At 37.3% G+C, this 12,500-nt stretch overlaps 2 protein-coding genes across 3 annotated transcripts in view; one reads left to right on the forward strand and one right to left on the reverse strand.

Moving 5' to 3' along the window:
* The window catches only part of KRR1 (KRR1 small subunit processome component), a 19,620-nt gene extending 12,628 nt beyond the window's left edge, over positions 1-6,992 (forward strand). Inside the window, exons 6-10 of one of the 2 annotated variants that reach the window (XM_007448760.1) lie at positions 983-1,039; positions 2,732-2,902; positions 4,900-4,977; positions 5,088-5,181; positions 6,611-6,992. In XM_007448760.1, coding sequence (XP_007448822.1) covers positions 983-1,039; positions 2,732-2,902; positions 4,900-4,977; positions 5,088-5,181; positions 6,611-6,753 — 543 coding nt within the window. In that variant the 3' untranslated portion in view covers positions 6,754-6,992. The remainder of the gene's footprint in view (positions 1-982; positions 1,040-2,731; positions 2,903-4,899; positions 4,978-5,087; positions 5,182-6,610) is intronic. The other variant, XM_007448761.1, reaches the window with a different exon arrangement.
* A 642-nt stretch (positions 6,993-7,634) lies between these two features.
* Positions 7,635-12,500, reverse strand: part of GLIPR1 (GLI pathogenesis related 1) — an 18,510-nt gene continuing 13,644 nt past the window's right edge. Inside the window, exons 4-6 of the mRNA XM_007448762.1 lie at positions 10,799-10,884; positions 7,919-7,945; positions 7,635-7,818 (exon numbers count right to left, since the gene is read on the reverse strand). Of these exons, the coding sequence (XP_007448824.1) occupies positions 7,664-7,818; positions 7,919-7,945; positions 10,799-10,884 (268 nt within the window). The 3' untranslated portion in view covers positions 7,635-7,663. The remainder of the gene's footprint in view (positions 7,819-7,918; positions 7,946-10,798; positions 10,885-12,500) is intronic.

A 12,500-nucleotide genomic window follows, 5' to 3' on the forward strand; every position in this document is an offset into this window, starting at 1 on the left:
TTTTTGTGGTATGCGGGCCTCTCACTGTTGTGTCCTCTCCTGTTGCGGAGCACAGGCTCCGGACGTGCAGGCTCAGTGGCCATGGCTCACGGGCCCAGCCACTCCGCGGCATGTGGGATCTTCCCGGACCAGGGCACGAACCTATGTCCCCTGCATCGGCAGGCGGACTCTCTCAACCTCTGCGCCACCAGGGAAGCCCCTACATGCAATTTAATGACTGAAGAATTGAACAGATCTTGTTCTTTGCAGTAATGTATTCAGCCAGTAGAGGTCAGGCTCAGAAAACTTCCTTTAAGATATATTTTCTTCGAATGTTAATGTTTTTATGAACATCTTCTTTAGCTTGTCAGATGTTATGAGAAAATCTTTGGAGCAGATACTGTTTCTGTTAACTCCTTTTGAGGCTTTTGTTATCTGTATCTGGCAGTGAGGTCTTACTTGCTTTCCAGGCCCTTTAACCTTAATTCTATTGGACCTCTTTCTCATAAGTTATCTGCTTTTTTCTCATGGGGCAATAATAACTTAAATATTTTGAATATTTCACAGTTTTGTAGAGTCTAAGTATATCATTTAATTCTTATGACAGATCCTTAAGATAGTTTTATTTCCATATTACAAATGAAAAAGCTGGAATAGGAAAATTAAGTGCCTTTGTTGAATGAAGTGGCAGTCCCACTATTTGAGTGCATATATTCTAACTCTAAATCCAGCCCTCTTCCCCCTAAATTTTACAGCTCCAGAGTGTTGTGTTAATTCTGTGTATAGCTTTTTATCAGTAAAGTTCAGAGACTTCATTGTATCCAAGGGAGGTTGACTATTATGAAAGATCTAGAAGCCACTCAGAACAGTTGAAGGGACTACAGTATACAATTTGGTAGCCATTACCTGGTTCATAGGCTATTTTGTGATATATTAATCCTCGTCTACCTAGTTCACTAAAATCTTTATACATGACTGATTCATTTTTCTTTGCAAATTTCAGGTTCGAAAAGTAGTCCTAGACACTATGAAGAATATTCATCCAATTTATAACATTAAAGTGAGTGTTCACTGTATACTACTACAAAGTGGTTATCAAATTGTTTTTAGCTACAGAAACCTTTCTTGAAAGTAAATCTTTTATGAAAGCCTAATATACAAAACAGATAAAGCAGAGCTATTTTGCGTAAATTGGGGTAGAGTTCAGCCCACTCAACTCTATCCCAGTCCTATAGTTAACTTCTTTGAAAGTTTAGGTCTCTTTGGAGTACAGTTTGAAAGCTATTGAAGGGGACAGTGTAATGTAGTGATTAACTTCCAATACAAATAAAATAAGCTTCATAGGATTTGTAGTAGATGGTACCAATCCAGTTTTCTTAGGGTTTGAGCCCACATATTATATTTAAAGGTGTGCTCTTTTACAATTCTGCCTTTTTCTTTTTTAAAATTAATTCATTTAAAAAGATTTTTGTTTGGCTGTGTTGGGTCTTTGTTGCGGCACACAGCATCTTTCATTGTAGCACGCAGGATCCTTTGTTGCAGCGCACGGGCTTCTCTATGGTTGTGGTGTGCGGGTTTTCTATCTGGTGGCACGCCAGCTCCAGGGCGCGTGGGCTCTCTAGTTGAGGCACCCGGGCTCAGTTGCCCAGTGGCATATGGGATCTTCCCGGACCAGGGATCGAACCCGTGTCCCCTGCATTGGAAGGTGGATTCTTTACCACTGGACCACCAGGGAAGTCCTGAATTCTGCCTTTTTCTGTAAGTCAAGTCTGGAATATTTGAGATTGCATTAAAACCTATTTTGGAATTTAACACTCAAATTATAGGCTCTTCGAGAGAGATCTGTTATATCCCTGTATGCATAAAGTTCTTGATTGTCCTTGGAAATGTAACCATGGTATAATGAGTTGTTTTATGATGGATATTTGTTAAACAATCCTTGAATTTAATGAAGTTAAGTTGAAAAGTCACTCTTAGATTAGGGTGCAAAAACGATTTTGAGTTACATTGGGACATTAAAGATAAAGAGAGCTCATCTTGCATCTGATGCCTAGTTTGCATCCTCTGATGTTTCAGTGTCTATAAAATTCAGATGGAGTAGGGGAAGTGTGAAAACATTCGTTTTGTTGATCACGAGAAACTTTTTTTCTTTCCCTGTGATATTTCAGGGTGCTACTAAAAGCTTCCTGCTTGTAGGAAACATCACTAATTAAGAACTCTCCCTGCTATTGTTAGGTTGAATTTTAAAGGTTTTAATGAAATAATGGTTGAAAAACGGAGTTAGTCTTATTTTCATCTCAGTTTATTTTAACAGTTCTGTCTAAATTTCTAATGGTTTTCTGATGCTTGGTTAATTATGCATGTTTGATATTATATATTTTTTCTTTCTGGAATTGGTTTAATTCTACTGAAGAGACTAAGAATTGTTCCTTTTAATTTTATTATTTATAGGAACAATGTTGATAATGTCTTAGGTTGTGAAACATATGACTGCTAAAATTAAAAATGTTTGGGACTTCCCTGGCAGTCCAGTGGTTAAGACTTCGCCTTCCAATGCAGGGGGTGCAGGTTCGATCCCTGGTCGGGGAGCTAAGATCTCACATGCCTCGCGGCCAAAAAACCAAAAAGCATAAAACAGAAGCAATATTGTAACAAATTCAATAAAGACTTTAAAAATGGTCCACATAAAAAAAAATCTTTTAAAAAAATTAAATTAAAAGTTTACTTTGTTCATATATTGCCATGGTTGAAGACTTTAATGATTAAACGAGAGTTGGCGAAAGATTCTGAGTTAAGATCACAGAGTTGGGAAAGATTTTTGCCACAGTTCAAGCACAAAAATGTGAATAAACGCAAGGAACCAAAGAAGAAAACTGTTAAGAAGGAGTATACACCATTCCCACCACCACAGCCAGAAAGTCAGGTCAGTATTAAATGTTGAATTTCTTTACATGAGGGGGAAACCATTTTAATCTATTTTTGTCAGAAACCTTGAGGGTGGAAGTTCTCTGTATGTACGTTTGGGTGTGTAGGGATATAAGAAACTGAAGGTAAGTGTGAATAGGCTTATTTTGAACTAATTGTATGGGGGTGGGGAGTGGAAGCTTCACACTGTGAGTGTAAACTCCGTCAAGGTAGGTGGTGTCAGTTGTGTATCTGTAGCCACTATAAATATTCCATGGTTAAAAAAAATTCAACGATTTAGTCCACAATGCTTTCTACTCTGCTTTAGCATCATTCATGTAACCATGTACTATAAGATTGCTCTGGATTTGAAATCTTAAGTCTAATATCTATCCTTTTTTTTAAGACATGAATGCCTCTAATTTTGTCAACTGTCCTCTGGCATCATTCCCTTTCTAAAATTTCCTTTTCTCTCTTGCCCATCACTGTTTTCTTTCATACTCCCTTTTCTTCTATCACACCTGCCCAACAAAACTAAAACTTGGATCATTCCTAAAACTTGACTTCTTTCCCATAATGTGGCTACTGAACATAGCTGAAGAAAGTCATATCTTTGGATTATATCCCTTAAAAATTCACATTTCCAATCTCAGATAGGTCTTCAGTATTCTCTGGCAGCTCTGTGTCCTCTTAATTCTTTAGCCACCCTCCTACTCCAGTAAAATAAAATGCAATGTCATCTACTAGAAGTATTTGAGACTACGAGGCAAGAACTCTTTCAACTTCCTCTTACCTCACAATTTTTTTTTTCCATCTGCATCAGTCCTTTCTTTGCCTGTTCTTTGAATTCTGTCTTCTCCTGTCTTCTGACGTGTCTTGCTTCATTATTCCCTTCCTTGGCTGTATGTTAGTCTTCCCTTTTACGAGTTCTTTGTGCTTAGCATGTAAACCCATCTCTTTCTGTGTACTGTATCTTGTTTCCCCCACAGCCCTGTGTTTGTAGTTTTCCAGGAAGGTTTGATGAAAGGTCAAAGGTAAAAAAGGAATGATGATCATAGTAAAAATGGAAGTGTTGGAGCTTGAGGTCTATTTTGGAAAACAAAGTGAAGCCAGAAGGAAAGTGTTAGTTGGGGGAAAGCAGAGTGATCCAGTTACTAAACCATTCTTCTGTAACACCCGATACATTTTGTATAGCCCTGTACTGTAAGTAGTTGTCGTTTTATCTTTTTTTTTCTATGACTGTAAGCTGCTTGAATCAGCGATGTCTCATTTGACTTATTCTGCCACTTACTTGCTATGTAATTATGGGCATAATTTATTTAACCCATCCATGCCTCAGTTTCTTTGTACAGAAAATAGGGATAATGATCATACCTGTCTCAAAGAATTGTAAATGAGGATTAAGTGAGTTAGTAATTGTAGAGAGCTTAGTATTAGAGTAGAACATTGCCTTAGGTAGACCGATTAATTATATGTTGACTCTCTACTTAATGAATTTGCTATTGCACATTAGTACTTAGTCTCCACATCCTGACAATTCTTTCCATTTTGTATGCTGCAACCTTTTTTTTAAAACAGGCTTTTATCTCTTCTCCTTTCTTCTGTACCTTTTGTAAAGTGCTACTTTGCTCTCTTCACTCTTCTCAGGAACCTTCAGTCATTTCTAAATCATATCCCACTTCCCTTACCTGTCATTCATGTTTCTTCATGCTTCCTCAAAACTTCTTTCCAGTTTCCTCTCACACTTTTCTGAACCATTGACCTTCCACCCCCACCTCAAGCAGTCTGTTGGGTACTCCATGAACACATCACCTACTTTCCTACCTACATGCTTTTGGGCATATCTATTCCCCTCAGCTTAGAGGACATTTCCTTCTTTTTATGTTGCTACCTTTATAGAGTAATCATAGTTTTGACCCCACTGTCTGTCTTTACCTCAAGGTCATTGTGAATTTCTTAGGAATTGACTTCTCATCTACATTATTTATGATGTATTGTAAATACTGATTTCAACAGATTGATAAAGAATTGGCTACTGGTGAATACTTTCTGAAAGCAAGTCAAAAGAAGAGACAGAAAATGGAAGCAATAAAGGTAAGACCATGTCTAGCTTACAACACTAATTGCAAAGTTTATAGATACTTGAATTCTTATTTAACTACAAAAGCGTTTTTTAATGTAGTTTTTTTTTATTAATGATGTAGGCTAAACAAGCAGAAGCTCTTAGTAGGAGACAAGAGGAAAGAAACAAAGCGTTTATTCCACCTAAAGAAAAACCAGTTGTGAAACCTAAGGAAGGTAATGCTTGTTTTCCAACTCTTGGTATGCTGTAAAAGTCTGTTAGAGGAAAAGTAAACCCAGAGTGGGTTTGTCTGAAGCTCTTTGAGTGTTAAGAAATCACCATGTATTTCATCAATTCTCTTAGCATTTCATTAATCACAAATCCTAGGGAAAAGCGGTGGTGACTGAGATAATTTATAATTTGGTAGCAGCTAATTCCTATTTAAGAGTATCCCAGATTGATAGTCCCTTCCTGACCTCTGTGCTGAGGAAGGACTCTGTTGTGAAAGATAAAACAGTAAGATCCCTGAGCTCTGCTATCATGCCCTTTAAAAAGAGCTTATCAAAAGTTGTACTTTCTTTACTTGTGTGATCTGTGGCTTAAAATTTGATTCCTGTACGATTAACGTGGATTTCTCATCACTTGGGCTAAAAGACACCAACAAAATAGCAGGACGATCTTTCTTACTCAGGGGCTTTTAAAGACACTCTTCTTCTCATTCCTAGCCTCATTTTGATCCGTCTTCTCCTCTTTCGCATTTTCTTTTCCACTAGTAACGTGTACTCCTCTGTAAGGTAACTCTTCAGAGTGGTCAGTGGCACAGTGAGGGGAGGGAGGTCACCCAGCAGCACTGCACATGACGTGTTGATCAAAGCCAGATGTAACAGTATTGTGTTCTACTATTTAGATCCTTGGTTATATAAAAGTTAAAAATATCATAAGCATTATACTTTCTTGTTTGTGCAATCTGTTAGTTATGTACTCTGAAGGTAGTCAATAGCCAGTTTAATCTCAGTTTATTACTGATTAAAGTGTAGCTATTCCACTCTAGTGGAGGCTTTAAAAGTCTGCTCTCAAGTTGCTGGGTTGTTTGATGGCATTTTATCTTGTGGTTCTTTATGTCCTGAGTGCTGTTCTTTAAATAATAAGAAAAAGTTGTATTTTTTTTCACTGCTTTTCTGTTTTGTTCACACTTTTTGTGTTAAATACATGGGGTTGGGTTCTGTTAGGAGGACCTCCAGATACTCTCAGATTATTGTCTTTATTACCAAAATCTTGTTAAATGAAATACTACTAGTCATTAATTGAATATTCAGAAAACTAAGTTTTTTAAGGAATACTCTAAAGTGCCAAAATATGGAAAATAAAAATAATCTTAAACAATTTAAGGGAAAAAATGTAATTTTAATAGTTGAATCCAGTAATTGGTTCAAATAGTTAGTTAACGTATAATGCCATTTTCGTGTATATTTTCACTAATGTATTTTTAAAGTACTTTGTTTTCTCCTAGTTAGAAGAAATTTCTGACTTTAAGCAAGTGTTTTATATCTTATAACATGATCTTTCAATTGTAACAGAACAGTACTCTGAAATTATTGTCTTATATATGTATTCTTTGTTTTATTTGGTATAATCTAAAGAATTACATGTATCGTTTTTATTTAGCTTCTCCTGAAACTAAAATTGATGTGGCCGCCATCAAGGAAAAGGTTAAGAAAGCAAAGAGTAAGAAACTGGGAGCTCTTACAGCTGAAGAAGTTAAGCTTAAAATGGAAGCAGATGAAAAGAAAAAGAAGAAAAAAAAGTAACATACATAAAACAAAAACAAAAAACCCTGAACTAGAATTAAGCTATCTCCTTTTGTAAAGGATTTTGAGATACTAGGGCATTAGTTGCCTTATCCGTGAGAAGTAATACCCTGATCACTTTTTTCTGAGTTTGTTTTGTTCTTCATATAAACAGCAATTCTTTATAAATTATTGTATTCGCCATGTTTTTTGAAAATTTTTATACTAGAAGGTGGTATATATGTGTTTATATGCATTGCACCTAATCTACTCCAGGCACGTTTTATGTAAAGATTTTTGCAATGTGGCTACTGTAATTATCCATCAAATCCAATGTCTGAGGCCATTGGTTAGTCTTTAAATATAATCATGTCCCAGCATTTGGTTTTGAGGAAAATAGATTTTTCAGTGCTCTAATGGCAGCAAGTAAACATTTAGGTTTATCCCTTTTTGTAATCTTATTTTACATTTTGTTCCAAGATTAATCCATAATCCAAAAGTGCAAGGCCCTTTAATTCCCTTAATTACTGTTCCAATATGAGTCTGAGGAAGCAGTAAACCAGAAGGACATCAAATTTGCAAGAGAACAGGGCAAACCAGATATTTGGAGTTGAAGCAACAGGTTACATAGAAACAAACGCTTTTACTGAAGAGGGCCAGGACTCGCCTAAATCTAGCTCACTGATTTTGCATATTTAGAAGCTAAGGCATACAGGGGGTAGGTTACTCACTGAAAGTCACAGCTGTGGCAGCCTGAAAACAATGCTTCTTCATAAAAAGTGGAAAGCAAAGATGAGTTTATCTTCTAATGTTAGGAAACTGAACCATTTCTTCTTTTGAGTAAGGGTTTGCTGCAAATTAGAAATACACCCAATTTTAATTTATTTTTTAAAGCCGTGTATGAATGAGGCTTTTTCCCCCCTGGATTGTATTAGTTCAGAAGAACTAAATGAGGGTATTTGTGCCTGACCAAACTGATAATTATAACACTCAGTATTAGGATTGGTGGAGTAACAATGAGGAAAAGAGATGTGTATCTGTTACGTGGAAATATTGGCCAGTCTGGAAACACAACAGAGTAGTAACCTGTGAAACAAACATAAAATATCCTCTTAAATGTTATTCCTCATAATGTAGTAACATAGCTCAGATAGATATTAATACAACTTAAGGTTTATATACATACGTGTCACTTTGTCTCGTTGTGGGTTAGCTATAAAATCAGAAGAAAGAAAAGAATTAAAAATAGATACTGGTGAGGCTTTTGTTTTGTTTCCTTTTTAAAAGCCAAGTCTCTTAATTATAACCATTGACTGTTGCAATCACTGTTGCAATCAACTTGTTTATATAACCTTTATATATAAACTTTTTATATACCACTACTATAAATGGAAAATCATTTTACATAATGTAACTGGCAGATAAAATAAATGCAATTAAAATAAAACAGAAAAATAAGTGTTAGTAATAATCAGTGTGAGCCATTTATTAAAATATTTTCCTGAAAGTAAGTTTCTCCTGAGAAGAATGATACTATGATCAGTCAGTAATGAAGAGACAGTGGCCTCTCTCATACATTCCAGTCTGTCATTAGTATATCAGTAGGGCATTTGGATATCAAAGTCATATTGACTCCTCTCCTTCCACTGAGCTTTATTAAGATTTTGACATTCAGAGCACTGGGAAGAGAATTCCACATCTGCCATAGCCTTCTTATACTTTTTAAATGGTCAGACACCTCTTTTACACTGGTTCTATGCCAGCTGCTGTTGCATTCCTATGGTGGAATCCATCAAGGAGCTGACCCTCTGGTACTCGTGAGCATCCCTGGTTATCATACCTGTGACTGACTGGGCTTTGCTGTGGTGAATTGCGACGAAGCTTCTGCTTCTTTAACTTTTCTTGGCAGTTATATCCATGAAATCAAGGTATAATATGCTTGCTAGTTATATTTTTTCTTACACATACATTTTTAAAATGTTAAACATTCAACTTTTGAATATTGAAACAAATGCCATCCATGCACTAGCTAAAATCAGCTTGTGTACCATTGGTGTGCCCAGCACATTTTGCAAAACCATCCTGATTTGGCCTCTATTGGTATTTATTGAACCTACCAGTGTCTAGAAGACCACAAAGGGATGTTTTTCCTCCAGTGTTTGCCACAATTTGTCAGAGACGAAATCTGATAAATAAAAGCTTTTATCCTCCAACCCTTACCCTGCTGCAAATTAGCGTGCGTTTTCCCTTGTCTGTCTTAAGAGCCCAGGGGCTTTTCATTATTGGACTACAGCCTTAATTTTCTGAATTTTATCCCACAAGGTTAGAGACCATTTCAGGCTAAGATCAAAAGCTAAAACTCCAGCAGTTTTCTTCTTGTTATCATTGTGCTGGTGGTGGTGTTACTGTCTAGATTTTTATAGAGAATGAATGATTTTTTTAGGAAATATGCAAATTAGCAATTATTTGCCTTCCAGACTAGGCACTTTGGTTACAGAGTTGAATTAGATAGGCATAATTCCTGCCTGTTTGGAATTCAGAGTCTAGTGGGAAAGACAGCTAACCAGTGCCAACAGTTAAATTACTTTTTACATAATTTAAAATTATTGTCTCAGTTTTCATCACAGGTTCTAAAGAAGCATGGGTGAGTCTTGTTCATGAGCATAAAAACATATCATCTAAAACTTTGGGCACAAAGAAGACACCAAAATACCAAGAGTAAACTCAAGATCTGAGATTATAGGAAGGATGAATTTGGGGATAATAGATAATATTTACTGAGTGATACTGTATGCCAGGCACTTGTTCTAGATATAATTTTTTTTCATTCGTTTCACGAAACCTCTGAAGAGGTGCCACCGTCTACATTTCATTAATGAGGAAACAGGTCCAGACACTTGCCCAGCGTCACAATGGTGGAACTGGAAATTGAACTCTAAAATCTGTGGTTTTAACTCTTATGTCATACTGCCTAACTTGGAAAAAAAAGACATGCTTTCATAGTGTTGGAGTAACATGAAAAATTCAGTTAACATATTGGTGCTCTGAGAAGGGATTTGTTGCACTATGGCTACATGTTAGAGTTCTCTAAACAAAACTAATTATGAGGGAAAGAACGGTTGAACTGGAGAGAAATGACTGGCTCAGAAAGCTGGTAGAAAAAGCGTCTCTGTAGCTTGGAGTAAAAATGAGAACTCAGTGTTTACAAATCAGGAGGAAGGGAAAAGCAGTTGAAAAGAATTTTATAATTTTGAACCCAGAAAGGACCTTAGGAAACGTGTAAGCAGTGCAACACTTTGGCCAAACAAAAATTTATGCAGTTAAACTCAGTCTACTCTACCCTCCTTCTGCTCCTAGCACCCCGCCCCAACCCTGCAGCCCTGAGGGGTTCAGTTGGTTACAGATCTGGACACAAAAGTCCTAGAGGATTTGCACAACTGCAGTAGCTTGATTGAGGTTTTCCTTCACACCATGGCAAAAAGTAAAGAAAAAACATACTGAGATGGAAAGGAATGTGTCTGGGACAGGAACCATAAAGAAACTCTTGGCCAATTGTGTATTAATATTTCAAAGTTATGTAAAACATCCTTGGAAACGTAGCTTCATTGGCCTACACTGTTCCTCATTAAATGCTGTCTAACTAGTAAAAAGTGCCACATTGCAGCTTTATTTCATTTATCTGATTCTAAAGATGAAAATGCAAGTCTTGAGTGCTTGGACAGGTAGTATCACACAATTCAGAATTCTTTTGGTTAACTTTGTTATACAAATTTTTGATCTTGCTGAAATTAGCAGATCTTGGGTCTACGGTTTCCCAGAATCAGAGTCGTTTGTTGTTTTTCTGATTAGCGCTAACTGAAGAATATTATTTGCTTCTTTAAATTTCTCTTGAACCATATGTTCATTCCCAGGACAGTAAGCCACCACTGGTTTGATTGCTACCCTGATGCCACTTTCCCTGAAAATAGCTGTTAGGATAAAACAAATGGTTGCATTCTTAGCTCTGTAGAAAGTTACAAGAGTTTTGAACACATTGTATTATTGGTAGATTGCTCCTTTTACTCACCGCAGAGATTGTCCAGACAGTTGTCGTTACTGGGGCAGGCACTGCATGTGGATCCTTTTTTATATGGCCAGGTTGGGTAATTGCCTCTGTGAAGTAGAGGAAAACTGTCCATTAGGAGAGTTTTTGGTTTCTTTTTTTTTTCCAATTGCAATTTATTATGGTCCTTGGCTAAATCCTAGGATGGAAGTCCGCAGATTCAGAGGGTTGGTAAGAGAAGAGGAGAGGGGGAAGCAGAAATGGAAGCCTGCTAATATTTGCAGAGTTCATTCTAGGTGCCTGTGTTGAGGAACCTATGTCTTTTTTTTTTTTTTTTTTTTTTTTTTTTTGCCAATCTCTGTTGCGGCCTTTCCCGTTGTGGAGCACAGGCTCCTGAAGCGCAGGCTCAGTGGCCATGGCTCACGGGCGCAGCCGCTCCGCGGCACGTGGGATCTTCCCAGACCGGGGCATGAACCCGTGTCCCCTGCATCGGCAGGCGGACTCTCAACCACTGCGCCACCAGGGAAGCCCGGAACCTATGTCTTAATCATCTCAGTTAATTCTTAAGACAACTCAGGGAAGAAGTTATTTTTATTTCTATTTTACAGATAAGGAAACTAAACCTCTAAAAAATAAAGTAACTTGCCAAAAATCACAAGGTACAGATGTCAGAGTCAGAACGAAACCTAGATTTGTCTGATTTCAGAGCAGTACTCCCTGTACTTACTGTCTGGCCTATGTGATCACTGCCATCCAAAACACTGTCCGTCTTAGAAAAGCCATCATGACCCACATTTTTGTTCTCCTCAGTCTGGCAAACCTCCATAGTTTTTATTGGATGGGAGCCATTTGGCTGGGGAAAGGGCTTTCCAAAAGAATGTAACAAGAGGGCTTCCCTGGTGGCACAGTGGTTGAGAGTCTGCCTGCCGATGCAGGGGACATGGGTTCGTGCCCCAGTTCGGGAAGATCCCACATGCCGCGGAACGGCTGGGCCCGTGAGCCATGGCCGCTGAGCCTGCGCGTCCGGAGCCTGTGCTCCGCAACGGGAGAGGCCACAACAGCGAGAAGCCCGCGTACCGCGAAAAAAAAAAAAAAGAAATATGGGGGAGTTTCTAAAATGCAATTTGTTTTCACATAAAAGATGGGATATGAATAATAGATAATAATTACTGAATACTCTTCGTGTACTAGGCACTGATCTAAGTATCCTCGAATGAATCAATCTTCACAATAACCCTATGAGTAAGATACTATATTTATTTTAATCCCCATAGCTAGAGGCTGAGTGTAAGTAAATGACCAAGATCACAGATTAGAAAATGAAATAATAACCAAACATTTTATATCCCCATGAATATCTCTGGAGTAGTAATGATGAAAGGCTGTACATTTATTTCAGTGAACCTGCCATTGCTCTAATCTTTTTTGGAACTCTACTTTTGGAAAGGAGTTCTTAACTTTTTCATGTCATGTACCCTCTGGCAGCCTGGTGGAGCGTATGGGCTCTTTTTCAAAATAGTTTAAAAATACCTAAAATAAAGTTCATAGGATTATAAAGGAAATGAATTAAGTTGAAATAGTTATTAACATGTTAAAAATATTTGTGATATACTAATATGTATTTCTCTGTTAAGTATTAGGTAAGAGCTAGCAGGGAGTCTAATAATTACAGTAATTTCAAGGTAGTGATAAAAACTATTTTGAGAGAGATGCAGCAACTAGAAAG

Source organism: Lipotes vexillifer, unplaced genomic scaffold, assembly GCF_000442215.2.
Source record: "Lipotes vexillifer unplaced genomic scaffold, Lipotes_vexillifer_v1.1 scaffold329, whole genome shotgun sequence".
Taxonomy (NCBI): domain Eukaryota; kingdom Metazoa; phylum Chordata; class Mammalia; order Artiodactyla; family Lipotidae; genus Lipotes; species Lipotes vexillifer.